The following is a 27,447-nucleotide window of genomic DNA, read 5'->3' as shown; positions in this document are numbered from 1 at the left end:
GGCTGTGCTTTGGGTTTGACTCTGGACTGTATCCTGACTCCTGGACTTCAAACTTGGCTACTTGGATTGACCCTGGACTGTGTTTCCTGGGCTTTGGATTTTCGACTGGGCATACTGACTTGCTGCCAGGTAGGCCAGGGGTTCAGGACAATCTTGCATTAGGATAGCCATATTTGTTACTACACATTAAACCTGATTGTGCCATGTCCATCAGTCTTTCCCACAGCAGTGGACATTGTACACAACACAAAAGCATCTAGAAACGCTGGGCCAACTGTACTTGATGCATAATTGACATTTTGTTTTCTTGATCTGCACAAGGTAAAACTGGGGAAGGGCCAAAACTCAGGAGCAGAGTATGTGCTTTCTGTATAATCCTTTGGCAAGTCTAGTAAGGACTGAGAAAGATTCCTGTATGAAACCCTAAAGGGCCCTCAGAGGCAGATTTAGGGCAGTGTGACCAGGTCTACTGCACTGGGTGCCAAGCCTAGGGGATGCTGCAGGACGTCACAACTATGCTTTGCGAATTGAGCAGAATGGAAGATGAGAGGTGGGGGTGGCACTGAATTCAGGTCTCACAGAGGGTACTGCTGAAATTTGAAAGACCCAAGTCTGCTCCTGGGGCATTGCTGATCAGTGCTCCCAACAGCTAGATGGATCAGTGGTCTGAGCTGGTATGGGTTAAGTAAGGCAGCTTTGTAGGAGAAAGTGTCAGCCTCCAGCTGGAGGTCCTCACAGAAGGGGTGCATGGCTAGTGCCCCACAATGCTTTAGGGCCATTAATTTGCACTTGCAGAACATGCTTGCTAACAGGAGAAGAGGGCTCCATTCTCAATACGTGTCCTACTCCAGTCTCAGTTGGATCTGGCATTGCTTATTTCCTGACATAAAAATCTAGGTTTCCCAAGCAGATGGTTATTGGAAACATTTGTCACATCCCACCCCAAAGATGGTTGCATTCAGTCATGGGTGGAGTTTTCTCTAGCTATAAAATGTATCCTCCTTCAACCATCAAGTACATTGCTTTGGGTGGCATGTGGTGTGTATTATTAGCACTGTGGCAAGACTACTGTCTCATTGCAACTTGGTGATGTGCTGGCACAGAGATTCAGTGAGTATCAGCAAGTCCTTTACAGAAGCGTCATGCTGAACAGCAGGAGGCATAGGCATGACACGGAAGATGTTGGAGCTCAGGAGCATGCTTTGCATGTTGAAAGCCCCAGCATCTCCAGTCAGAAAGATATTGGGTGGCAGAACAGGGAAAGCCTGACATCCTGGAGAGTCACTGTTGTCAGAATAGGCAAGGCTGATTTAGATGGGCCAAAAGTCTGACTTGGTATAAGACAATTTCCAATACTCATTTGAAGAGTTTTTCAGAATTGGAGCCTTTCTTGTGTGATTTCTGATACAGTGTGAAAAAAGGAATGGAAACGAGGCCCAAGATTTCATCTCCGTAGAAGTCAGAATGGAGAAACTGTTCAGGGATGTTTCATTCTAGTGAAAATATTGCCTTTGTAATGTTGCCAGTTTTCTCTTTCATGAATCAGTTCTTTGCTCATCTGTGGTTGTTTTCTTCTCCATCCTTTCCCTCTTCCTCTTTGATTATTCAGACCAAAATAGTCCCCAGCAGTGGCCATTGCCCCATTTTTGCTGAGGCAGCTATCCATTCTGCAGGAACACTTTAGGAACAGCATTAGTCAGGGATACCATACTTTCTTCTCTGTACAGGACTCCCTCTTATTCCAGAACTTTATAGATCTAGGTCTGCTATCTGCAATGGGAGATGCAAAGCCTCATAAAGATGTGAGTAATGTCAGGTCTACTTTGGTCCTCATTCTCCAGTACATACTTGTGTGATATAGATGTCAAGTGATGACGCACTGTCCCTCCAATGAATATTTTAAACGTAACATAGAAGAGTGCAAAAAGTTGGCATGGCCAAGCAGTTGCTGGAGGAAAAATGGGTCAGTTAAGTCCAGTGAAACTTGGAATCGGGGAAATGCAGTCCAATGAATGTGATCTGCAAGCACAAACATATCTTTATTCCTAGATTTCCACTACAGAGAGTGCAAGGCTTGTTGTAGAAAGGGATGTGGACCCACAGGCAGCATCAATATGCTCCTACACCATGTAACTTTCCCCAGACTGGTTCCCTTCAGGGGTTTTGGACTGCAAATCCCAAAATCCCTGACTAATGGCCATGCTGACTGGGTATGACAAGAACTGGAGTCCTACAACATCTGGAGAGCACCAGGTTGTGGAAGGCTGTAACTCATGCACTACTGAACAGGTCTGTCAGCAAACAGCATTTGTTGAGTAATTATTTCTTGGAGCAGGGTGGGGTGTTTGCTCCCTGCTGCTTCCTAACAGGTGATTGGTGCCATTAGAGACAGTATTGGGTGCACTCCTCCTTCTGCTTTGGGTTAAATAGCTTTGAACTGCCACCATCATCTTCAGTGTCTTGAGAAACAAAGCTGCTAAGAAATGTGCAAGGAAAACTCTTCCAGTTCTTGGGACTGAAAATATCATTCCAAAAAATCCAGACAAGTTTCTGTTTGTGGGTGGTAGGATGGAAGCTCAATTACACTGGCTTTCCACCCCGCAAACAGTTCCATGACATCCTTTACTCTCTCTGCTCTTTCGTTCTTGGCTTTGTACATTAGGACAACCTTCCCTTGGCTGAAAAAATGTGTAGCCTGTGTGTACTGAAAATGGCCTCATAGGGTTTTCCCACCCTATACGTCTCACTGTAAATTTGAATCACAGACATAAGGGTGGTGTTGCAAAGCCTGTATCAATTAAGAGTCGCTCTACATGAGCTAAGCATGAGGAATCACAGAGCTTGCCTCTTTTTTTCCCATGGAAGGCATGCCATGCAAACTTTGCATAGATCTAATTCATGTGAAAAGCCCAAAGACAATGTTATTTCAGCTCCTGTGTTAATATCTATAACTCCCTCCCTTTATAAGTTCTGTAACTACTTATGAATTTTTAAGTTCATTTGTAACTACTACTACTACAATATTTTCTCAGGCGAGAACAGCTCAGGGTAATTTGTGCATTAAGCTGCCCTGGGTTTTGGCAGCTTGGAGATGCATGAAATAACATGATCACACCAAAACTCTGAGCTCACAAGAATAAGGAACAGGTCCAAGTTCCCAATGATTTATAACCTGAATTAGGTATTGACTCCCTTTCCATGTGTGCTTGTGAATGAAGGGTCAATGCAAGGTGAAGTTCTAGGTTGCTGAAATACAGACAAGTGCAACTGAACTTGTGGGTGTGTTTTAAACATTTTACTTTATTTTTAAAAATCCTTTGCAAAATCTTTTTTTTTAAAAAAACAACAACTTATAATTAAAAACAGAACTTGCAGATTTGTCAAAACATATACACAAATTCTGAATTATATTTATAACAAGGCGAAAACATTGAGAGGGTGGATATTCTCTTGATAGTTATCATTCCAGAACATAAAAGAACAAAGACCATTTTCCCATAAATCAGTTTGATTGGTGATCTTGTATTTTCCTACAGTATGACAAGTTAGTCAGTATTAAGATGGACCAAATTTTGTTAAACAAATTCTGTTATTTGGGAGGCAGAGTATAACATAATGAATAAAATCTCAGGATTTGGACTGGGCGGGGTGTGTGGTTTTGAGTTCCAGGTAAATGCACAGTGAAAGAGCAGCTGAGTAATGAGATTAAGGGCCCTGCGTAATGCTAATGTAAACAGTTTTTAAATTGTGGGAAATCTAAGTGATTTGCCGCTAAAACAAAGCGAAAAATCTGATACTGCAGGAGCATGAGGTGAAGATCTTATAAAATTCATATTGGACATGTTTCTCCTTCTTCACAGTCAGCACAACAACCTTTTGTTTGTGTCAATGACAGTAAAGCCAGTTTGCTTATATTTCAGAGGATATGGCTGGAAATTAGTAAAGAAAACACAATGCAGAATGCCCATTTAACCTTTTTGATCTGTTATCAGGATCAAATGAAATTAGACACTCCCGAACTACAATACAGTGGTACCTCGGGTTACATACGCTTCAGGTTACATACACTTCAGGTTACAGACTCCGCTAACCCAGAAATAGTACCTCGGGTTAAGAACTTTGCTTCAGGATGAGAACAGAAATTGTGCTCCGGCGGTGCAGCAGCAGCGGGAGGCCCCATAGGCTAAAGTGGTGCTTCAGGTTAAGAACAGTTTCAGGTTAAGAACGGACCTCCGGAACAAATTAAGTACTTAACCCGAGGTACCACTGTATACTTCCTGTGTTTCTCCTGTATAACCAGCCATACAAGTTTCTATGACCTGGAAGAAGCACTTAATTATGCATATTGTGAAAATCACTCCAAATATCAAAGGGCATGTTTGTATACTGCACTGCATCGCTGCTATCCATGATACATGGTCAGAAACCAAATATGAAAGGAAATGTTGCATTAAGGTGATTGAAGGCAAATAGTGTAAAGGGATGACACTTGATTGATGAGGAGTGGCACCACCCTGCTGGCGCAGCTGCTCATGTGTTGACGTAGATGTGCAAGCAGCTACTCAGGCATAGGTTTTGCCAGCTCAGATCTCCATGGACACAGGGTTGGTGTCAGCAGTATCAGATTTAGGGCGGAGTGGGTGGTTCCCCCCCCCACAGGGCACCAAGCTGCAGGCGTACCACATTGAGAAGATCCATAATAGAGAAGGTCCATTTGGCTTCACTCAGGGCATGGTATTACAAAAGATTACCAAAGTTGGTCCCTGGGTGTCAGAATTCTGGGGGCCTTGGCACAGTCTGGCTGACAGGCCCTCTGCTGCCGATGGTTGCCTGCCCCTCCCCTTTGGGGTGGCAGCACCGCTTCCCCCTGACCCCCTATTCTTCTTCTGTATCTTCGCTGCTGAAATTGTGGGGACAGGTCTGGTATCTTCTTCACACCCTCCCTCAGCACCTGGCCTCTGAGAAAGGGCTAGGAGGGTCCTTCTCAAAGTGAGGTGTTGTGCGGAAGGTGGCTCCACCAGTTTGCTGTGGTTGCTAGAAAAGCTTAAACTGAATTTTAAATGCCTTGCCTTGTTGCCGAGAATGGCAGGCTCTGAAAAGAAATATGTATTTGACTTTCTCAGAGCCCAGACTAGTGGTGAGTGAGTGGGTAGTAGCCTAAGGGGCCCTCCTGAGTCCTGGGTCTCTTGGCCAGGGCCCCACCCTGCATGGTCACTTGGGGATGCAGGAAATGGGACCAGCAGCAGGGTTCTGCTCTGCTCCAGGGTAACTGTATGGCAGAAGAAGAAGAAGAGTTTGGATTTGATATCCCGCCTTTCACTCCCTTTTAAGGAGTCTCAAAGCGGCTAACATTCTCCTTTCCCTTCCTCCCCCACAACAAACACTCTGTGAGGTGAGTGGGGCTGAGAGACTTCAAAGAAGTGTGACTGGCCCAAGGTCACCCAGCAGCTGCATGTGGAGGAGCGGAGACGAGAACCCGGTTCCCCAGATTACAAGACTACCGCTCTCAACCACTACACCATACTGGCACCCGCTTTGCATGATGTATGGATGAAAGGAGCTAAAGAAATATATTTTTTCTTGTGAAAGCAAATAACATACTGTATGGATAATACATATTTCCTTTCCCCAGCTGGTGTTTAGCTTCACACATAAGTAAATGCGAAAATGAAAAAAAATTTGTAAACATAAGAATACAATCACCCTCATAATGTAAACTCTCTCCCTCCAGCTCCTCTGAAATTCTTGTAATAATCAAAGTACAAATTGTGCAGCATTTTATCTCTCTTAGGTTTTTATCTCTTGAAAGAAGCTCTACACTTTGGAAACCAAAATGACTTTATGTCATGGTATGGCTCAGATTTTGTCATCAAATAATTTATTAGGTTAATCAGTGAAAAACATTTTGGTAGGCTGAAAATTTGTGTCCTATTAATCAGTTAACAGGTTAACAGTCCATTATGAGCAAGGGGAGGCATCTCTTCTGGGATGATGCTTCCTGCAGCAAAGGTGGAGAACCTGTGGCTTTCCAGATGTTGTTGGACTCCAAAACCTGTCATCCTTGTCCACTAGCCATGTTGGCTGGGGCTGATGGGAGTTGGAGTCCAACAACACCTGGAGAGCTGGATGGAACAGGTATTCCATCTCTCATTTTAAAAAACAGAGAGATTGTTTCTCTTTACAGCCCCACCCCTACTAATATGGTTAACAGATTAATCAACCAAAAGTCATATGATTGATCAACTAAGATTTCTTTACAAATCCCCCCCCTCTCTTTAGCGAACTGGTGCTAAATATTTGCTGAGTCGTAAGTCTGTTTTATGGTCCCATGTCTGAGGCACATGATTTCCCATGATCTCGCTTGCCTTTCCATCACTCTGCTCTCCTTTTTGCCATATTCCCCTCTTACCCTGGTTAGATGTTCGCATATTCTGAAGTTAGGAAAACAGACTAGTAACCGTCTGTTCCTGCCATGAATGCCACTCAGTGAACCAGCCACTAGGTCATGCTCAAGTGCAATGCAATCTTGTTTTCCCTTACACAGAAATCTTGTTTCACCTCCACAATGCTTTCAGTTTTTGCCAGTCTGGCACTTAATATGAAAATACAAGCAACAAATCAAGCTTAATTAATAGCCTTTCGCTATTGAAGTTGACAAACTGAAGCTAGGGGAGCATTAGCTAGGTTTACTCATTCGGCCAGCTTTTATGGATTGCCCAGTCCTATGAATCAGCTTCAGTTGCCTGCTGGGCTGTAGAAAGCTGCAGGCAGCAAACAGAGTAGGCATCCCGCATGCACAGAATGAGCAGCCCACCCAGTTCTTTCAGGTGTTGCCTGTAAGACCAGGTTCTTAGATTTTTCAAAGTTTTTCAGTGTGGCATCTATGAGGATACTTTTTCTTCTGTCACAGTTCCTCTAGCAAGTTATCTGGCTGATACAAGCTCTTGCAGTGAGAAATTTATAGGTGTTAGAGAGCTACTGCAGAGTGAATCACAAAGTACCGGCATTTCTAAGGTCCTATCTGCACCATGCTTCTATTTTTTTTAAAAAAAACAACATTTTTTTAATTTGCATTTCAAATGCAATTCAATATTGTTATGTCTTTTATTACTTTCAAAGATGCAAACATTAGTGGACTTGCGCACCATACATCTAAAGCACTCTTATCAGTGCTATTTTTCCTAGAAAAAGAGGAGCTGGAACTCACCATGAATGCCTCCCTTGTCCTCTTCAAAAAGCAATGGTGCCCACCTGAGAGGTGTCAATACAGAGGTTCAGGGAGTTCCAGCTGAAAAAAGTCATATTATACCCTTTAACAGACGTGGCTACCCCCAGAGAATGCTGGGAAGTTTGTTAAGAGTGCTGAGAGTTGTTAGGAGGCCCCTATTCCCATTACAAGAGCTACAATCCTGAGAGTTCTCTTGGAAGAGGGTTTGATTGTTAAAACCACTTCGGGAACTGTAGCTCTGTGAGGGGAATAGAGGTCTCCTAAGTGCTCCCCAAAGGGATGCGGGTGGCGCTGTGGGTTAAACCACAGAGCCCAGGACTTGCCGATCAGAAAGTCGGTGGTTTGAATCCCCGTGACGGGGTGAGCTGCCGTTGCTCGGTCCCTGCTCCTGCCAACCTAGCAGTTCGAAAGCACGTCAAAGTGCAAGTAGATAAATAGGTACCGCTCCAGCGGGAAGGTGAACGGCGTTTTCGTGCACTGCTCTGGTTCGCCAGAAGTGGCTTAGTCATGCTGGCCACATGACCCAGAAGCTGTACGCCGGCTCCCTTGGCCAATAAAGCGAGATGAGCGCCACAACCCCAGAGTCGGCCACGACTGGACGTAATGGTCAGGGGTCCCTTTACCTTTACTTTAAGTGCTCCCCACATCCTTAACAAACTACAGTTCCCAGCATTGTTTGGGGGGGGGAGCCATGACTGTTTAAAGGGATATGAGACTGCTTTAAGTGCAGATGGGGCCTAAGTCACATCATTATAGTGGATCATAATGACCAAGGTCATAATCACTGTGATTGTGATGACTAGGGCTGATGGGAGCAGTACTAAGGAGGGCACCAAGTTGGGCCCCGGACTGCGAGACAGTAACTTCATGGTCAAGTGGACATCTGAAACAGGGTCTCTAACCACTGCACAGCATTACATTATGTTCAGATCCCAATTAATGACACGAAAGTAACAACAAAAAGCAAGGCAAGACTATGTGAATCCAGTGAGTATTCCACATTTGGGATTTGCTTCCGTATTGGAATTGAGTTTAGGATGTCTCAAGCAGGTGTCCTGTTATAGCCTGGGCCAAAATAAATAATACAGCAGCACTGTGGACTAGGGATATAAAAAGGCCTTGGGTTTTTTTTGTTGCATCCTGTACTCATTGCATGCAGCATTGTTTCCATTCTGCTGCAGGTCATCTTCTGCCCAGAACTACATTATTTGTCTCACCATCAACTGTGGTGAAATTTTGTAACTTGGATAATTAATTATGTAAATTATATCACCATTATGTTATTGCTCTTCATTCCTTTCATTGCAAATGTAATTCAATGCAAATAGAAGCAAGGGGAGTATAGTCAATTACATATGGTCTGCACAATGAAAGCAACAATCACAGTGAATACTGAACATATTTGCAGGATTGATTTCTGTTCCAGACATAGGGAAAAATAAGCAAACACTGGCAATTTCTGCTCCTGTTTGCATTTTTGTCAGAATTCTGCAACATCCACACTGTGGACATAGTTGTCTATTGGTAATGTAAATATCATTTTCATATATGAAATTTTACAATGGAACCCTCTTACAGGATATTCCATTATCAATTTGCCCTCTCCTCAGTCTTCCATCTCCTCCCCCCATAGACACACAGTGTTCTGTGACTACTACTGAGCATGTACAGCCATATATTTGTATGCATATATGATCCACATATACCTTATTAAATTTTAAACATACACAAATTGAACACTCAACCCTCCCTTCATATTACATTGTTGAAAGAAAATACAAAGAACCAAGACCAGCGCATTGTGTCCACAGTCAAATCCTGTACATGCTTGTGGAGATCATGCTCTCTGAATAAACTTATACCAAATGAATTTAAAATTATATTTCTTTTTCTGTTCATGAGCAACTCTTAATTTTTGTGTTAACTTTTCAAGCAAAGCTGTCATATACACATGCACACTCCTCATTGGCCTTTATGTGTGGGTGTAGGCATACATTTAATACACACACACTTTTGCAACCCTTGGTGTTCTCTTGAGCTGGCTGATACCTCCCTCTTCCCCCCCAAATCTGCTCATTTTATCTCTAACCATGATGACGCACACCATCTGAACTCACTATTAGAGGGCCTGATGATTCCAGTTTTCCAGTTTATTTTCTCCTTCCTTACTCTTCCATATCCGTCTTTGGCTAATTACTGCTAAAACCTCCAAGCAAGAAACTATTGTGTTATAGCTATCATAACACCATCCAGGTTTGCTAAATTAAATCTACATTTGCAGCATTTGAGTGACATACAATAGGTCCTTTAGAAATAACAAATATACACAGAGGTCATTAAAAAAAACACCCACCCACATTAGGTTATGAATAAAACAGCTTACTCTAAATGTTTTTGGCAAAGAACAGGGGTGGGGAAGCTGGTCCTGAAAATACCATTAACGTTAATTATTTTAAAATCAACACTGTACTCCAGTTTCAGGCTTACGTCCAGTTTCAGCTGTGTATCTCAGATAACCCAGCTCACAAACACAAATGGCCCGCCTAAAATGTCTTTTCCCTACATCGTTGCTCTTTCCATTAAAGTTTTTTAAATAGGTGAAGGAAACACAGATCCAGGGGGGGTGGGGGGAAGCCCACTAAGGAATTTTATTTATTATGATTGGAAGGCTGAGGTTGGCCCTGTAAGGATCACTTTATATTTTATTTTGATTGGTGAGATGGGAGGAGGAGATATTTGTCCTGCCAACCACAATTCTTAAATGCTTCTCTTGCACATGGGAGCCATGACCTTTTGCAACAGACAGAATGCCACAATACAAAGTGTTAATGCCTGGTGGGATTTTATTTTTATAGGAACCAAACGAGTCACTAATTTTCTTTTGCTGTCAGATTTCTTCCTTTGTTGGCCTAACATTGCAAAAGCACAGTCATATACCACACCATGCTTTGCACATAGCTGGCTGCTTATTTCTTTCTACAGCCTTTCCTTCCCCTTGGAGATTGGGGAACAACTCAATTTATTAGGAACCTATTTGGAAGTGCTCCTTAGGGAGCACCTCAGTTCATTGCAAGGTTGCCTCCTTTCATTTTTATTATTTATTTATTTATAAGCCCCTTTCCTTCAAGAAAGCGAAGGCAATGTACATGGCTCCTCGTTCCTCATTTTTATCCTCTCTACATTTCTGTGAGGTCAGTTAGGTTAAGAGGTAGTGATTGACCCAAGGTTTTCCAGTGAGCTTCTGAGCTGAGCTTCTTGAACCCAAGTCTTTCCATTCCTATTATTATTATTATTATTATTATTAGTACCCCGCCCATCTGGCTGGGTTTCCCCAGCCACTCTGGGCGGCTTCCAACAAAGATGAAAAATACACTAAATTCCTAATATGACATTCTAATGCAGAAATAGCCAGTTGCTGTTGGGCCCTAACTCCCATCCGCCCCTGCCAGCATAGTCAATGACCAAGTATGATGGAAATTGTAGTCCAACAAATGGAGGGCACCACGTTGACTATCCATGCTCTAACAAATACATCGCATTAGTTCTTTTATCCAAGGTTATTGCAGAATAGTGGACTTAAAAAGCAATGGCCTTCTCCTTATTTGGGCAGTATTTTTATACTTGTGTATTTGTTTGGTCTCCTTAACCTTCTGTGTGTGAGCCATTCTGATGATCCAGCAGAGCTTCAAAAATAACATTATTTATTTACTTATTACATTTATATTCTGCCTTTTCTCTAATGAACTCAAGGCAGCATACATGGTTCTATCCCCTCACCCTTATACTCATGACAACCCTGTGAGATAAGTTACAATGACCGTCAGTGGATGGCACAAAATCAGCCAGCGGGCATTGTGTGTCAGTAGGGAACTGAACCTTGGTCTCCCTAGTCCTAGTCCAACACTATGACCACCATGCCACAATCACACACTGTATATACATCAATGACCTTCCCCTTCAGCAGTGACTTAGCAGTCTATACTAATGCTGAATCAAAGGTGCTACAGACCCTCAAATTCAGATGTAGCCTAGTTTGAGAGGGGAGGAGATGTTAGACCCCCCTATGAGCAAGAAGACTCTGTGACATGCCTCTGCTCTGGAACTAGTGACTTGGCCACCCAAGTGGGCAGCCTGAATCTGTCAATGAGTAAGCAAGCTGAATGCCCTGAGGCTTCTTTCATCCTATGTGATCCCTCACTTACTATGACAGATGATGACACACCCAAAGGCTTTTGAGTACAGTAGGAACGCCAGGCCAGGCCCATTCAGTTCATTCCATTCTCCATGGAGGTGGGGGCTTAGGCTGTCACCAAGGACAGCACCAGGACATGAAGCCCCTGTTTGTTGGTTTATTATTTTTATTTACATACTGTCCTTCATCCCACATAATTCCAGGGCAGTGCATATGACAGAATAAAAACAATTTGTTTGCAAAATGTCAGCATGTAACATTAAATCACTAAATAGCAAATGGCAAAATACCTCTGTTCATGGCATCTTTGATCATTCACAGACCTCTTTGAAATGCCTGAGGAGAAAAGATGTGCTTTAAGCTGTCATCTATAAAACATCAGTGAGGGACACAGCCTTATTTCTAGAGGAAATTCCACAAGTAGGGGATCACCACAGAGAAGGCTCTATTCCATACACCCCAATAAGAGGCAACACTCATTTATGGGATTGTGAGAAGCGATCTGCAAGGAAGGCCCAGGTCCTGAGATATGTGGACAGGTGCTCTTGCATGTAGTTCAGTTCTGAGTCTTTAGTGTGTAACTAACACTTTGGGCCCACAAGCAAATAGGCAGCCAGTGCATTTCCAGCTAGATCAGTGTAATATAATTTGTTTTTGCTGCACTGTTCACAGTTTTGAACAGTCTTCAGGAGTAGCCCCATGTATAACACATTACGGAACTCTAATCAGGAGATCACCAGGGTATGGATCACTGTTTGTTTTTTCATTTTGTTGAAGCAACTTTTCTCCTGCCTTGAAGCTTCCCGTGGTTTTACAAATCCTGATTCCAGCCATTGTCAACCAAATGCCCTCCATCCTGCCATCTGTCCCCAGTGCCCAACAACAGTGTGTCCGGTTGGAACCTGCCATTGGTCGCTCTCTTGTTCATACCCCACTGAAATGGCTTGGAACCCAACTTTCGCTGGGTATCGGATGGTGTGTTAGGTCAAATCTATCTATATGGTTAGGGAATGGGAAGTGAGGTTGGTTCATTACATGGCCATAATGGCATTGCGACTTGCAGGATGTGCAAGGCTCCAATGAATTCAGCAGATCCTAGAATCACTGGAACCAGAGCCAATCCAACATCTATGTAGCATCAGCTGACGGTGTAGGTGATGTGTCCCCTTTCAAATGTGCTGCTGCAAATAAGAGTGGAGAAGAGGGAATTCCTATGTCCTATGGACCTTTTATGTCTTCAGAGTTCAGAGGACTATGCTGACCTAAACTCAAAATATGGAATACATTTTGAAGGATGTTTGGACAAGATGCCTTTAGTGACTCATTCCTCTTTGGGTGTGCTCACCTCTTTCATCACTTTCCATTTGCTTGCCCCTCCATAGGGAACTGAACAGTGACAGAAGCCAGGAGAAGGAGCTAGATTCAGACTTGGTATGCTTAGGACAGACTTAGTGAAATTAATGGAATTTATGTTCTGTCATAGCCTGATTAGATTTCTAATCTAAGACTCTGCAAGCACACATTTGAAGTACATTTCCCCCCTCAAAGCATTCTGGGCACTGTAGTTTGTTAAGGGTTGCTTATAATTCTTTGAAGGGAGAAATGTGTTTTGAATGTGCTTCAAGGTTATACTGCACACCCAACCTTGGTCTGGATCCAGCCTTATATATTCAAAGTATTTAGCTACTTTCCAAGGCTCTTTCTGTTATATACGTACCTGAAGCTCAACCTGTTTCTCAAACTGGCATCTGGATGGAGTTACAGTGCCGGCAAAGGCATATGCAGTATGGAAATGTAGACATAAGAATTCCATTTTTATTGGCCATATGCTTATAATTCTTCAAGTGCTGCAGAACATATGTTGCATCTTACTCCTGCCTATTTTAAGAGATTCTTTGCTATGGGATAATAAATAGAACTGGCACAACAAATGAGATTGCTAATGACATGCCAACATTTTTATAGCACAAATATTTGAGTCTAGGGTTGCCAGAAAAGTGTGATAAAGGGAATGTTGTGCAGTGGCTGGATTTCCAAAGGAGGGAAGGGGAGTTGCTGATGAAAGCGTTTCTCTTCCACGTACTCACTTTGAAGAGCCCATTTGCCATTGCCTTGTATGAAAATGTCTCTAGCTGTTGTGTGTGGCCAAGGAAGTCTATAGCTTAAGTAGCAAGTTATCTTGCCCATCTTGAGATTCAGAAATTGTCCTTTCCCAATCTATACACTTCTTAAATCGGATGTGAACTCTGATATCAGGCAGTAGAAGGAGAGGATGTTTGGGAAAGCAGGTTATGAAAGAACACTCTGCACACCACGTCCAAAGATATCCACTCCCACCCCACTTTATTCCAGGAAGATAAAGTAAGTCTGATAGATCCCTTATACTATCCTAGGCCTTTTTGTCACCCAGCCTCTCCTACTTCCCACCTAACCACTTCTCCTTCCTGCCCAGTGCCCTGCCCCATGACAGCCCTGGATTACTCTGGGTAGCCCAACTCAACCTGCAGTGATCCAGGGCTGCTTCAGGACTGCAGCAAAGTCTGCATTCCCTGCACCCCATAATTTGGCCGAATTCAGTTTGGGATTCAGGATTCAGCCGAATCTAGTACACATCCCATTTTAAAACAAATCTTAATAGTATTGGAGGTGGGGAGAGGAAAAAATTGTCCCCTGGAAAACTAAACATTTATCAAGAAGGCATTCTCTTAGGTAGCTAAATCTTTCCGTTCAGCTTTTGCCCTTTAGAGGATATTGAGCGCCAACTCCCATCAAACCAAGACAGCATGGTTAATGGCCAGCAATGATAGAAGCTGCAATCCTGTAATATCTGGAGGGCCACAGGTTATCCACCCTGCTATAAAATGACCATGGAGGTTATGACTGCGGTATGGAGAAAGCAGCTCAACTTGTTAACGGCAACACTAAATTGACATGTTTGTGTGTCAGAATCGGGCCAGGATTAAATGTGTATATGTCAGATTACTTTTGAAAGTCTGAATTGGAACGGCTTTCTCAATACGAATGAGAAAATTTAGAGATTGTGTTTTGAACTAATTTCTCCCCACCCCCATTATGTTTCTAAGATATACTCTCATCACTTCTGGCCTCTTGATTTAAAGTAATTGAGTTTTGGCAATTTGACTTGGACACTGGGCATTTGGCCTGTTCACATGGCTTATCCACTTGAGGTTAGCACAGTAGGTTATTTTGTTGCTTGATGCCTGAGCGTCAGGGGTGGCCAAACATTCTTGACATGTTGGCTGCGCAGTGATTTACAGCTTGAGGCTCCGGCTGCAATCATGCCAGCGAGGCCGCTGTTCTCTCTCGCTGACACATTGCACTTCTTGAAGCCACAGGCTCTTTCCCTGGCCACCCTACTCAGCCTCATTATAGTTATTATCCTACATTTCCTTTTGGCACAGAGTGCTGCATTATTTCTCCTTGGCACAAGGCTCCCCTCTTGACTCTTCCCCAGAGGACCTAGCAGAACTGGACAGGAATAAATACAAGCAGGTGATTATGGCAAAATGTTCTCTCTGTGCGTGTGTTTGTGTGGGATTGTGAAGACGTTTAATCTGCCTCCATCTCCTAGACTTGTCTTGAAGCACATTTCAGAACGAAGTTTAAAATACTGATGAAAGCCAAACAAAAATATGTCAGCCTGATATTGTTTGTTATTCATTGGTTCATATTTCTGAGGCACCCCACCCCAAAACCTCAGGGTGGATAACCATAAGTTAAGATGATATATAAAAAGCCTCCAGTTACTAAAGCTAATACTTGCTCTTTGGATGTTAAATTGTACAAAGTATTCAGTATTTGAACTGCAACCCTCTATTTCAGGAGCAGCCAGAATGGTGCTCTGCAGATGTTGCTGGACTACAGCATCCATGTTTTTGGCCAAGCCTATGGGAGTTGTAGTCCAAAGTATTTGGAAGTCAACACATTTGCTATCCTCCTCTCTATTTTACGTAACTTGTGTTCAAAACCGTGCTGGTTTGTTGAAACCTTGACTTCCGCAAGAGGGGAATTTGCCCCATTGGCACAGATTGTTGAGAGAGGGGTTGTAAAAGTTTTGAAAACTAGATTTGCATAGTAGGTGACAGCTTGCCAGGCTAATAAAAGAAAACTATTTGTAAGGCAAGGAGCAGGGCACAAACCACCACCACCACCAATTATTTGAGAATTAAGGATGGGGAAAGAAATTGATGGTTCGCATATTAAGGCAATGCAGCCAAATTTGCACTCCCCTCCCCAATACCTGAAATGAAATGCAGCCACTTGAATTTTGCACTGCACTACTCCAAGCAGAAATGTATACCAATATGCAAATACGACGGAACAGAATGAGCAAAAATGCACAATGCTAAAGAAAATTGCTTGCAAAACTATCTATATTGGAGAGGAAATTATATTTAAAAGTGCATGGGTTTTCATTTTTTAAAGAAAAAATGCAAACTGATGCTGAAATGGGGTAAACTGAACTTAAGAATGAGAAACTGAGAGGAACTCAATTTGTTTCTCTCCATCCCTAGTGAGAACTGACTTTCCTATTTACTAAGTGCCTTTACACTTGGGGGTAAAATGAGTTTGCACAGTGAGCACTTCCAATCCATGATTAAAAAGGTAAAGGGACCCCTGACCATTAGGTCCAGTCGTGACCGTCTCTGGAGTTGCAGCGCTCATCTCGCTTTACTGGCTGAGGGAGCCGGCATACAGCTTCCGGGTCATGTGGTCAACATGACTAAGCCGCTTCTGGCGAACCAGAGCAGCAAACGGAAACACCGTTTACCTTCCCGCCGGAGCGGTACCTATTTATCTACTTGCACTTTGACGTGCTTTCAAACTGCTAGGTTGGCAGGAGCAGGGACCAAGCAACAGGAGCTCACCCCATCGTGGGGATTCGAACTGCTGACCTTCTGATCGGCAAGTCCTAGGCTCTGTGGTTTAACCCACAGTGCCACCCGTGTCCATGATTGGGCATGTGCTAATGTGGGGGAAAGGAAATGTGAATTGGGTAGCACTTGACCCCAACTACAGAGCTCTCTGTGATCAGAGCAGGTGGAATGTGCTGCTGTGATCATATGAATTGATTATGAGCTCATCCTTATACAGCCCCCATATTGTATTTTACATGATCCGAGGCATGCTCTTAGCCAGAAGGAGTTTATTGCTGTTTGTGTATGGGATCTTCACAATATGTGTTGGTCATAGCATCGTGCTGTGTCAAACATTTATTCTGCACACCCACCCACCTTTCTCCATCAATTAATGAGAAAAGAAGACCTATAGCTCCTTGGCAGAACATAAACTTTGGGTGCAAAAGGGTCAACTTTCAATCCCTGGCACCTCTACGTATGGCTGGGAGAGATCTCTGTCTCAAATCCTGGGGCTCCTGCCAGTCAGTGTCAGTAGTACTGAGACAAATGGAGCAATGGTCTGACAGTATAAGGCAACTTCATTCATTAAGAAATTATCAGAGGGGAGATCAAATTTTAGTGAAATTCTCATGAGTGGGGCACAGGGCTTGTGTTGTTACTTATCCTACTTTCAAGGTGTCCAAGTGTTGTTAGCAAGCATCCTTTGAATTATTTTACAGTGGTACCTCGGGTTACATACGCTTCAGGTTACATACGCTTCAGGTTACAGACTCCACTAACCCAGAAATAGTGCTTCAGCTTAAGAACTTTGCTTCAGGATTAGAACAGAAATCGTGCTCCGGCGGCATGGCGGCAGCAGGAGGCCCCATTAGCTAAAGTGGTGTTTCAGGTTAAGAACAGTTTCAGGTTAAGAACGGACCTCCGGAACGAATTAAGTACTTAACCCGAGGTACCACTGTACATCTAATCTCTTTAATGCTCTACACTCTGCACCCTTCTCGGGTACCTGTGCTTCTTGAAAGCCCCATGGCATCCTTAGATGGGCTTTCCTGTAAGCTTGGGAAAGTGGGGAGGCTTCTTACTATCTATATATCTGGCAGCTGTTTGTTGTTTTTTATTTTTAATGTTAAATCTTTTAATTTTTTTAGAGGCATCAGTGTTGGATTTTTTTTTAAAGAGGTAACAGGAGGAACTTCCCTTAAAAACAAAATCAGTGAGCCTATAACTGGTTTCCCATGGTTCAACTGAAGCTGAGGGGAAGCTCAGGATGTGCAAACAGCTGGGAAGACACGGAAGTGTTGGTGAAATGCTTAATGGAAAAGGGAAGGGGAAACAAACTACCCATGTCTGCCTTGTAACAACAAGGTAAACTCAATCCCATGCTTGCTAAAAGTAAAAAGACATTCTAAAGCCCTCTGAGAATGAGGTAGAAAGCTGGAAGCTCCTTTCACAGGGTAGGAATTATTATTATTTTTGAGAAATTTGAGAACAGGTTTCAGAACAGCATGAACTGCTGAGAGGGGCAAGCAGAACTAGAACCTATATTCTGCTAACTCTGCTTAAAATCTTGTGAAATGCAGTGAAGACTTGCTTTGCTTATCCTTTATCCTTTTGTTAGTTTGTTTAAAATAAAAATGCTAGCATCAATGATACGGGGAGGCACACAATGGAGAATTGGGGGGAGCTGCTCAACATGTGTACAAGATGTAAAATATTGATTCTGAGACAACTCCCTTCAGAAGTTTGTATCTTAAAAGTGAATTAAGGGAGAGTGAACTGATTTAGAAAAACAAACAAGGCAAATGTGCTGTTCTAAAATGTTTCCAGACCAAATCCAAGCCTTTCCCAAATGTTTTTGCATGAATTCAGGCTTGTTTCTTTATTTTGTTTTGTTCCATCCTCTGTTTGGTTGTCTTGTGCTTCTCTGGTGGTCTCATGTTGGTGGCATGAGACAATATTATATTTGCCACCAGGTCTGTCTCTGTCTCATACATGCTCCTACTGGAGATATTTATGGACTCTTTTCCTCCTTTGTTTCAACAAAATACCAGAGAGGTTGCAGTGAACTCTTCCCATGTATTTAAACATCACCAGAAAGTATTGTCCAATATGAGATATATGAGATCCAGAAATAGTCTGTCTCTCATTGTATGGATTGGAAAAAAATTAATGAAAAAAATTAACTATTTGACTGAAGTAACTGCAGCTTGCTTTTCATGCAAGTTATGGTACAATCCAGAGTTGGGGATCATGTCATCCAGATACTGTTGCACCCTAACTCCCATCAGCCCCAGCCAGCATGATGGGTGGTACAGTGCAACATCTGGAGGCCCACAAGTTCTCCACCCCTACTAAAATCTCAGCTGAATTTCATTTTTTCCTAATACCTTTAAGGTGAATTTTCTGGATTGGGGTCCTTGTGGAACTAGAAGCAATCTGTCAATCCCATGGCAGCATATGACATCAGGTGACTGAAAATGCAAAGGAAGATTATTCCTTTGCAGTCCTGGCTCTTTCTTTGCATACAAGGCTTGAAACTCTACAGCAGGGGTAGGGAACCTCTGAACTGTGGGCCATATCTGGCCCACTAGGGGTTCAGATTTGGTCATTTTCCCCAAACCATGCCCACTTGCCCACACTAGATGTCACATGTGATTTCAGGTGTGTGGCAAGTTGAGATGCAGCTGCCAATGCATAGGAAGCCTTAAAATGCACTCCCATTGGCAAGGGAAAGCAGACTTTGGCTCAATCATGAATCCACTGAGAGCTGAAGCCTGCTGGATCAGGTGTGCTAGCAAGTTCTCCATTCTCACTCAATCAATGCTTGCAGAAATCAGGCTTCATCTGTACCATCCATTAGCTGATGAGCAGTAAAGACAAAACATAAGGAATTCTAAATCACCACACAGGGCTCTTTGCAAACCCTGCATGACGTCCTGACTTTGTAACCTCAAAGTGCCAAATCACCTGACAACATTATGATGGAGGTGACTGACAGGTGCCCCCATCTGTCCAATTTGGCCAATAAGGCTAGATCTGATACGAATCAGGCCCACAGAGCCAAAATAGTTCCCTACCCCTGTTCTACACTATAGAGCAAATGCTATGGTTGACAAGTTGCTCAGAGTGCGGTCATTGTTCTTGTTAGAAGAATTATTATTCATTCTTTACCATAAGTTCCTAAGGAGGGCCACAACAATTTAAAATACAACACTGAAACAGCTATAAAATTCACTGGGTGACCTTAGGCCAGTTACTGCTTTTCAGCCTCTTCACAAGCTTTTCGTAGTGATTAAATGAGGAGTCGGAGTACCATGTAAACCGTATTGAAGAAAAGGTAGAATATAAATGCAACAAACAAGAACAAAATAAATGTCCTCTCTAACATTGTGGAGCTCAGATATCTCCCTGGCATACTGGGGAACTTCAGGCTCTGAAGCAAGAAGGACAATGGCTAGAATGCAGGTGGCAAAAATTCCTGAATGAATCTGACTGAACATGAGTACGAGCACATCTTTGTGTCTTCCATGTAGCGGTGGTGATAGCAAATAAGGCTTCTTTCTCCACTACCATAGCATCCTCAAGTAGCAAATGTCTTCCTTCACATTGACCTGCCCATGTTCTAAGAGCAGCAGATGAGGTCCTCCTGGTGGTCCCTCCACAGGTGAGAGCTAGGAAAAAGAATCTTCCAACGCAGCCTATTGCCAGCTTCAGAGAATGCTGAGCACATCACCACCTTGGTATTTCCTCTTGAAATGAATGGTGGTATATAACAAACTAAATAAATAAAATCAGTTGAGGGCAGGCTTAAAAGCTAATTAGTAGATCCCCCAAAGGTAAAGAGCATGTTCAAAAAAGGTCACGAACAAAATAGCTTTCCAGAGATGGGATGCTTTAGATTTTCCTGGTTCAGCAAAAAGGCTTGGCCATAGCTGTGCTGTCAAAGAGAAGGTATGCAGCCCTGTTAGAACCATGTCACATTGTGACAAGAGGCATGCAATGGCAATTTTTCATCTCTCAACTTAAAACACAGAAACAAACAAGCAAACAAACAACTGCTGCTACTAAGAGAAACATTTCTGATGGCTAATGAATAAAGACTGAGATATACAGGTCCCACGAGGTCTTTAAATTTGTAACAGAAATACCAGAAAGACAGTAAACAAAGCTATAACAATAAAGGAATAGCAGTCTATGAGTTACAGCTAGTGAAAACAGAATGGATTTATAGGAGACAAATTTATTGTTAGGAATTATACTTGGAGGAAGGTCTGGCTTTGATGCAAAGCCAGAAGCCACCAATAAGATGCTTCAGATCCCTTGATGTGGGTACCTGGGCTGCAGATTGCAGAGCACTGTGTGGTTTCAGACCAATAGTTTTCAGGGGTCAAAACAGAGTACGAGTAATGGGCAAGGGTGGAAGAGAGATTCTTATCTATAAAATTAAATCACAGGCAGAAAAATAGAATAGTCTCAAATCTATATAACAAATAAACTCTAGTATGTTTTCTCATTTGAAAAAAAAGAGAGAGCATGCCTTAGAAAGGCTCCCTTGAACTTTCCATTGCTTAAGGAAGGAGGGAAGAAATAACATAGCCTCTCAAAATGATATGTTAAAAGGGGGGGATGGTTCAATCATCTTCTTTGTGTGTGGCCTACTTTTTACTGAGGTAACAAACCAGTATCTGGGGTGTATCTGCAGACTGCAGGTGGAGACTCTCATACAGTGGTACCTCGGGTTAAGTACTTAATTCGTTCTGGAGGTCCGTTCTTAACCTGAAACTGTTTTTAACCTGAAGCACCACTTTAGCTAATGGGGCCTCCCATTGCTGCTGCGCTGCCGGAGCACGATTTCTGTTCCTATCCTGAAGCAAAGTTCTTAACCTGAAGCACTATTTCTGGGTTATCGGAGTCTGTAACCTGAAGCGTATGTAACCTGAAGCGTATGTAACCTGAGGTTCCACTGTAGGTTAAAAGTTTCTCCATACAAAACGAGGAAAAAATTCTTCCACATAGAGAACTAGCATGTCGGGAACAAGGCAAACCTGGGGTGGGCAGAAGGTGATCAGTATCTGCGTGTGATCTGCAGTAGATCGCCAAGGATTTCTGTCTCCCTATTTAGGAAATCCTCTTTGACAGGATTATGAACTTGGTTTTTGTACTGGAAAAAAATCATGGCACCTGGTTCCTTCACTCTTCCATTGCCACCGCTATTTTTCAACCAGCCCCAGCTTTGTTCTAGTAAAAAGCAAGAAAATTTCTCAAGTCCGCTGTCCATCCAATACCCCTTTCCTTTTGCACCGTTTCCATCTAGCCTCCAGCTAGATGGCTAGTAGACAAATTCAGAAAAGGAGCTATCACAGAGTTCTGGAGAACACTAGTTCTTCAGTTATGACTGTGGAGGAGCCAGGAGCAGATTCCAGCATCAATGGGACAGAACTTTGGCCCAGGAGCCGGGACCTCACTTGCAAGCTACTAGAACCCCTGGAGTTAGATAGTCCTAAGCCAAACAACAACAAAAAACAACCCTACATTAGACACACACTCCTCAAGAACTTCTATGCTCTCCATGGGAAACTTCATGACCTTCTAGCCTCTGCCACCAGAGATGCTAGGAAACCCACTTTGAAAGAATGGGATGGCAACAAGGGCTCTAGGCAAAGGGGCTGTCCCTTTGAAAATGTCCAAGTGTGGGGCAGACCCTGGATTAGAAGTAGGGACAGCAGGGATGTAAAGTCTGGTTCTGCAGAACAGTAGTAGGAACATCAGTATGGGTGGTGAAATTGCACTCTAGCCTCCCTCACAATGCAAGCTCAGCTATAGGAAAGATTGAGCATAAGAACAGAAAAGCCTGGAAGATCAGGCTGGAACTGCCCTGCCCAGTAAGGATTTACCTCTGCTTTATCTCCGTACAGCGACTTCCTGGGAGGTGGGGCTTATCTGGGAATCTGCTTTCAAAGGGTTTTAAGGACAGTGACAAGGAGAAGGTGGGCCCACATACAAGATCTTGTCCAAGGCCTCCGCCAAACCTGGAGTTAACAGTGGTTGCTACTGGATCATGCTATATCTCAGCTTCCAGGTATGCCTTGAGTTTGCCAAGGCTTAATTGATTACACTGAGAATGGTGGGTTGTCACATCACACTATCATGTCATTGTTAAATACCACTCCGTAGTTCATGGCTTTTATATATGGCTGGAGATCAAAGGCACTGGTATTTTCTCCAGATCCCTTAAGTCCAGTGAACTTAAACATAGTGAGGCTGCAGCCATAAGAGCACTAAACTAGAAAGCAAGCCCAGCTGATCCCACTGGGACTTAACTTCTGAGTAAATAGGGTTGCACTGTGACATAACTAATGGCCAGCAATTTAACATACAATTTAGCATATGACAAGTCAAGGCAGTCTGTGGCAAAGTTTTATGAGAATATTATATACTGCTGAAATCAAAACACACTTGTAATAGAAGACAGGCCTTCTACAACCGTAAGTACCAAAGTATGGGCACAGTTTTTCCACAGTAATCTTACTCCATACAGGTCATTTGTCAACATTTTTTTGTGCTGCATAATGGCAGTGCACAGCATGGTTGCCATTTGAGATAAATTCAGCTGCTGTACTCTCCCCTTGACCCTTTGGATGAAATGTATAATAATTTGATTCAGAATGATTTGACTGAGCAACAGAAGACCCCACCTTCTTGACACAAGTGTTAATGTGATAGATCTGGTAGTTGCTGGTTTTTCTTAGTCATTCGATATTTCCACTTTTTGTTGAAGCAAGAGAGCATAAGACATAAATGTAAATTCTTTTGCTTCAATAAGCCCAAACTTCCAAACCTCAAAACCTGGGCTTTTGCCTTAGCTCAAGTTTCATTAGTATTAATTATTTTCATGCACATATTTTCAGCACTCAAACTCAGTACGTTGTGAGAAAGTTTTGGCATTGATTTGACTTTTTTTTTTTAAAGAAAAAGGCTTTACACAGATTGGTTAGTCACACCTAAAATGGGTGCACAGTAAGAAACTGTAAAGTGTAATATAATAAACACAGCATCATTATTTATTTATTAGGTTTTAGATTTGTAAGCCATTGGAGGTGTGGGTTAGCTGTGGCTGTGGATTTGATTGAGAGTCTCTTTTATAGGCTTCCAGGTATTGGATCAAAATGCTTTGGTAAAAAATAAGCCCACTGAATCTAGTGAAATAAGTTAAATCCAAAAGTTCACACATGCTGAACTAGTTTTTTTTATTTAAAAAAGTATGTGTGCTTACCAGCCAAAAAAAATCAAAAGATAAGAACAAGAGTGGGGAATGGGAGCTGGCAAGCGGGCCATATCTTTAGTTCTCCTACCTCCTATGGGTCAAATTTGACTTGTGGGTGGGGCTGCTCACCTGCCAGTCACCTGGCATCACAATGATGTCGGCTGACGCTGGTTGGGACTTCAAAGCATCACACAAAGCTTGCAAAGAACTATGCACAGTGCTTCAATGCACCACTGATCACCAGGCTTGAAGTAAATGCCCACCTGCTGGTGGGCAGCAACTTCAAGCCTGCATTCCGCTTGAACTGACTTCCCCACAGGGAAGTCGATTGCATAGCCAATCCTCCAGGCTTAAAGTCACCACTCAGCAACCAGCTTTCTGCGAGGATGTGGGAGGACTTAGTCACACAACCATGTCTCTACCTGCCTCATCCCTGATGCCACATATGAGGTCATGGGCTAAGCTGGGACCCATGCCAGGTCAAATTTTAGTCACTAGAATCTTAAATCAATAGCTGGATAAGGGCCAGAATGAAGCTATGTAGTGTGAGCTCTTCTTACTACTGATGCTGGTTACTATTATTTATGGAACCATATTTGTTTTGGCTCTACTAAAATAGACTTTAAAGTTCTGCAGATGTTAAATGCACAGAAAAAAGGCATGCTGAGGAGGGGGCTGCAGTGCATTGGTGGGCTCACCCCGATTTGGTTCTGTTGCTGTCATGTCTGAAGTAACACTTGTAAATATGACAGGTTGCTTCAGACCTTGAAGTGAATAAGGTCAGTTGAGATGGATCCTGCTTTGACTACTGTATATCCAGTTTTCTAATTTTTATGGTCAATTGCCTTTTTACCACAACCCACAGGAGAGATATTTCATCATCAAATTGCCAGTTCAAAAGCAGATGAAATTTTGCTGCTCTTTATTGTTATATATATTCTCATAGTAATTAATTACTGCATTAAAAAACATTGTTATATATTTGTAATATTTGCTGGCCCTGGGGCCTAGCAGTTGATATATATTTTACATAAATAAATGCATCTTGGTCAGCCTTGATTTGTATATTTCAACCAAAGACCACATTATGGAATGTTGATGGATTTTGGTGTCTCTGCTGGACTACATTCCTCAGGTTTTGCACAAGACAGTTGTCTGGTTATATATTGCTGGAAAAGGATTAAAATAGTCTACAGGGTAGAAGGAAGCCCATAAAATGAGTTCTTCTCAAATCTACCATAAAGGCTTTGCTTTAACCCTGCTTTGTGTTTTGAAATCCATGAAAATTGTTAAAGCCATGACAAATCGCAAACTTTGTAGGTGCTCTTCATTAAAAGCTCCATGAAGCAGTGCTAAGTGAATGAATTAACAAAAGACAATCCAGCAAGTTGCCCTTTCACCTTTTGACACTGCATATCCAGGTCATAAGGTGGTGTAGACTGAGGGTCAGACATTGTGATAATGTAAATTAGTAGCAGTGCTTTGATGTGAAAGGTGATGGCGAAATTTGCCCTTGCTGAATCACAGGGAACATCATATACATAACATGAAAAAGTCAAAATATTATAAATACTATATATAATATAAATATTATTATTTAACAATACCCATGTTTCAGTTGCTACTAATCTATAATGAGCATTTCCAGGTGTGTGTTTTTTTAATTTTCACCTCTTTCAAATGAAGCTAGCATCTCTGCCTAAATATGCCAGCATTATCCCCACTTTGAGCCTTCCTATATTTTATCTCAAGTCTGGAGGAGAGTGTGTTGGCATACATAGCCCAAATGGGACCAGGCACGCTGAGGACAGAGGGACTGGCATGCTTGGGGGAACGCCAATAAGTACAAGAGAAGCAGGGAAATTGCTTGTCAGGTGACAACCAGCCCGATGAGAACTGTGCATGCATTGAGTCAGCAGGATAACTGGGAGATGGGGAAATGAAATAAGCCAATGAAGAAGAGGGTGTGGCTGAGGCAGTCCAGGAGGGAGCCTAGGGCCGTAGCCCAGCTGAGAGAGAAGCCAAGCAGCGGTGGAGGAAGCCTCTCAGGCACCTAGGGTGGCGTGCCCAGGGGCAAACTGCCCATAGGGGCAGGGCATGGTGCCCATAGGGACGGAACAGGGCGCTCGGCATCCTGTACCATCCCTATGGATGCTGTGCATGCCGTCCCGTCCCATGCCCTCCCTATGGGTGCTGTAGCGTACCCTGTCTCTATGGATGCTGTGCACCCTGTGCCGTCCTGTGCCATCCCTATGGGCACCGTGTGCCCCGGGGCGCGCAGCTCCCATAGGGACAAGATGGGGCACGTAGCACCCATACGGGATGGGGTGCGTGGTGTCCATAGGGATGGGGTGTGCAGTGGGGCCTCAGCCGCCCTACAGCTTGGGGGGGAGGCAGTGGGCGGACAGCGTGGAGCCTGCGGGCACTGAGATGCGTGGCTCGTGCACGCTGCAGGTGATGAGTGCTGCCCGCCATTTTATCACCCCCCATCAGGGTGACATACGGGGCAGACTGCATCCCGCGCACCCCTCTTCCTACGCCCCTGAAGCCAAGAAGCTAGGGTGGTGATGGAAAGGAGGAGAGTCGAAGAGGACAGCTCTACTTCTGTGTCTCTTCCTCTCCCTTCCTTTACTCCATTTATCTCTTCTTTCCTCCTCAGACAGAAATGAGCAGAAGATCGAGAAAGAGATACACACATATATTGAAGGTGCAGAGAAAATCACTCACAGTCTGGATAGGTCAGTTCCAGGGTTGTAATTGAGAGCTGCCCATATACAGTACATCAGTAGAGAAATCCACAATTTTAACGTAGCTGTAGGGCTGATAACAACTGTGTCCAACACAACTCTCAAGGTTGGAGCAAAAAAAAAGTTGGGCAACTTCCTGCTCTTTCAAACTTGAGTCTTATTTAGTGTGGGTCACTCTAAAAAACAAACAGGCCCTGTCCCGCTAACACAAATTCTGAAGGAAATGCTGTTTACTGTCTCCACTTGCAGGTCGGAAGGGGCTGAGGGCTTTGTGGCAAACTGCAATATTCAGTGTGAATTACACTGCTGAACAGGTTGAGTGGTTCACAAGAGCCCTGCAATGTCATCTAACAATATTTAGACCCCTGTTTCACTTATACTGAGAATAGCCTACAGTAACCTTTCAACATAGTTTATTGTTAATACTGCAGGTCAGGCTGATGCTAGTTTCAGTTTCTAATACCCGCCCAACCTCTCAGTTCTCAACAGTTCTCAAACTGCATGCAAAAGCCTAGTGCTCCATTGACTTTCATTCAGAGTGGGTTGACTTTCAAACGATGTGTTCTAAAACTAAGCAAAATGAAGCAAGAGCAGGGACTCCTGTCAGTCTGATGATAACTTGTTTCCCCAGCCCTTTCAGCCATAGATTCAGGTGACACACATGCACATTCACCTGCGGTGCTGCAGTGCATTTTGTTGCAGGCTCCCCTTCAGCTATCTCTATTTAAATCAATTCTTTCAGTGGTTTCTTACACATGTTTTATGCAGTTGCTGACTCTAATCAAGATTTTAAACCCTCTCTTGTTTCCAAGTGTGTTTTGCTTTTGGCAGGGTGATGCTCAGACAGAATTTCTGAGCATCTCTCAGCTACCCTTGGTGCAGAGGATGACAATTCTTGGGGAACAACACCAGTCTGAGAACCACATGCATGCATCAATGTTGTGAGCCAGAGAAGAAAAAGAACTCCCATAAAACAGGCATACTTTTTTCTCCCCCTCCCCAAGGCAAAGTCCAATACAATGGAGAACAAAGTGAATTGTTCCAAGCATCTGTATCTTTCCCCCTTCTCATGTATGGTTTGAACTTTCATCCCTAAAACATCTATGCTCAGCTTGTGTAATAGGATTTTGGTGGCA

General features: G+C 43.1%; 1 protein-coding gene across 11 annotated transcripts in view; it reads left to right on the top strand.

Annotated features, from left to right (window-relative positions):
- The first annotated feature begins 8,043 nt into the window (after nucleotides 1-8,043).
- The window catches only part of LOC310714648 (uncharacterized protein), a 152,022-nt gene continuing 132,618 nt past the window's right edge, over nucleotides 8,044-27,447 (top strand). For 4 of the 11 annotated variants that reach the window (XR_014529917.1, XR_014529919.1, XR_014529920.1 and 1 more), the window contains exons 1-2: nucleotides 8,044-8,215; nucleotides 22,216-22,379. Coding sequence is in view for 2 of the 11 variants with exons in the window: in XM_083520180.1 (XP_083376306.1) it covers nucleotide 8,215 (1 nt within the window). In the remaining 9 variants the exon portion in view is untranslated. Of the gene's footprint in view, nucleotides 8,216-12,802; nucleotides 12,852-14,842; nucleotides 14,934-22,215; nucleotides 22,380-27,142; nucleotides 27,348-27,447 lie in introns of those variants that run through there. The other 7 variants (XR_014529918.1, XM_083520180.1, XM_083520181.1 and 4 more) reach the window with 5 other exon arrangements.

Source organism: Podarcis liolepis (genome assembly GCF_965112155.1).
Source record: "Podarcis liolepis genome assembly, chromosome: 9".
NCBI lineage: Eukaryota > Metazoa > Chordata > Lepidosauria > Squamata > Lacertidae > Podarcis > Podarcis liolepis.
This window is presented reverse-complemented; position numbering and strand designations above follow the sequence as displayed.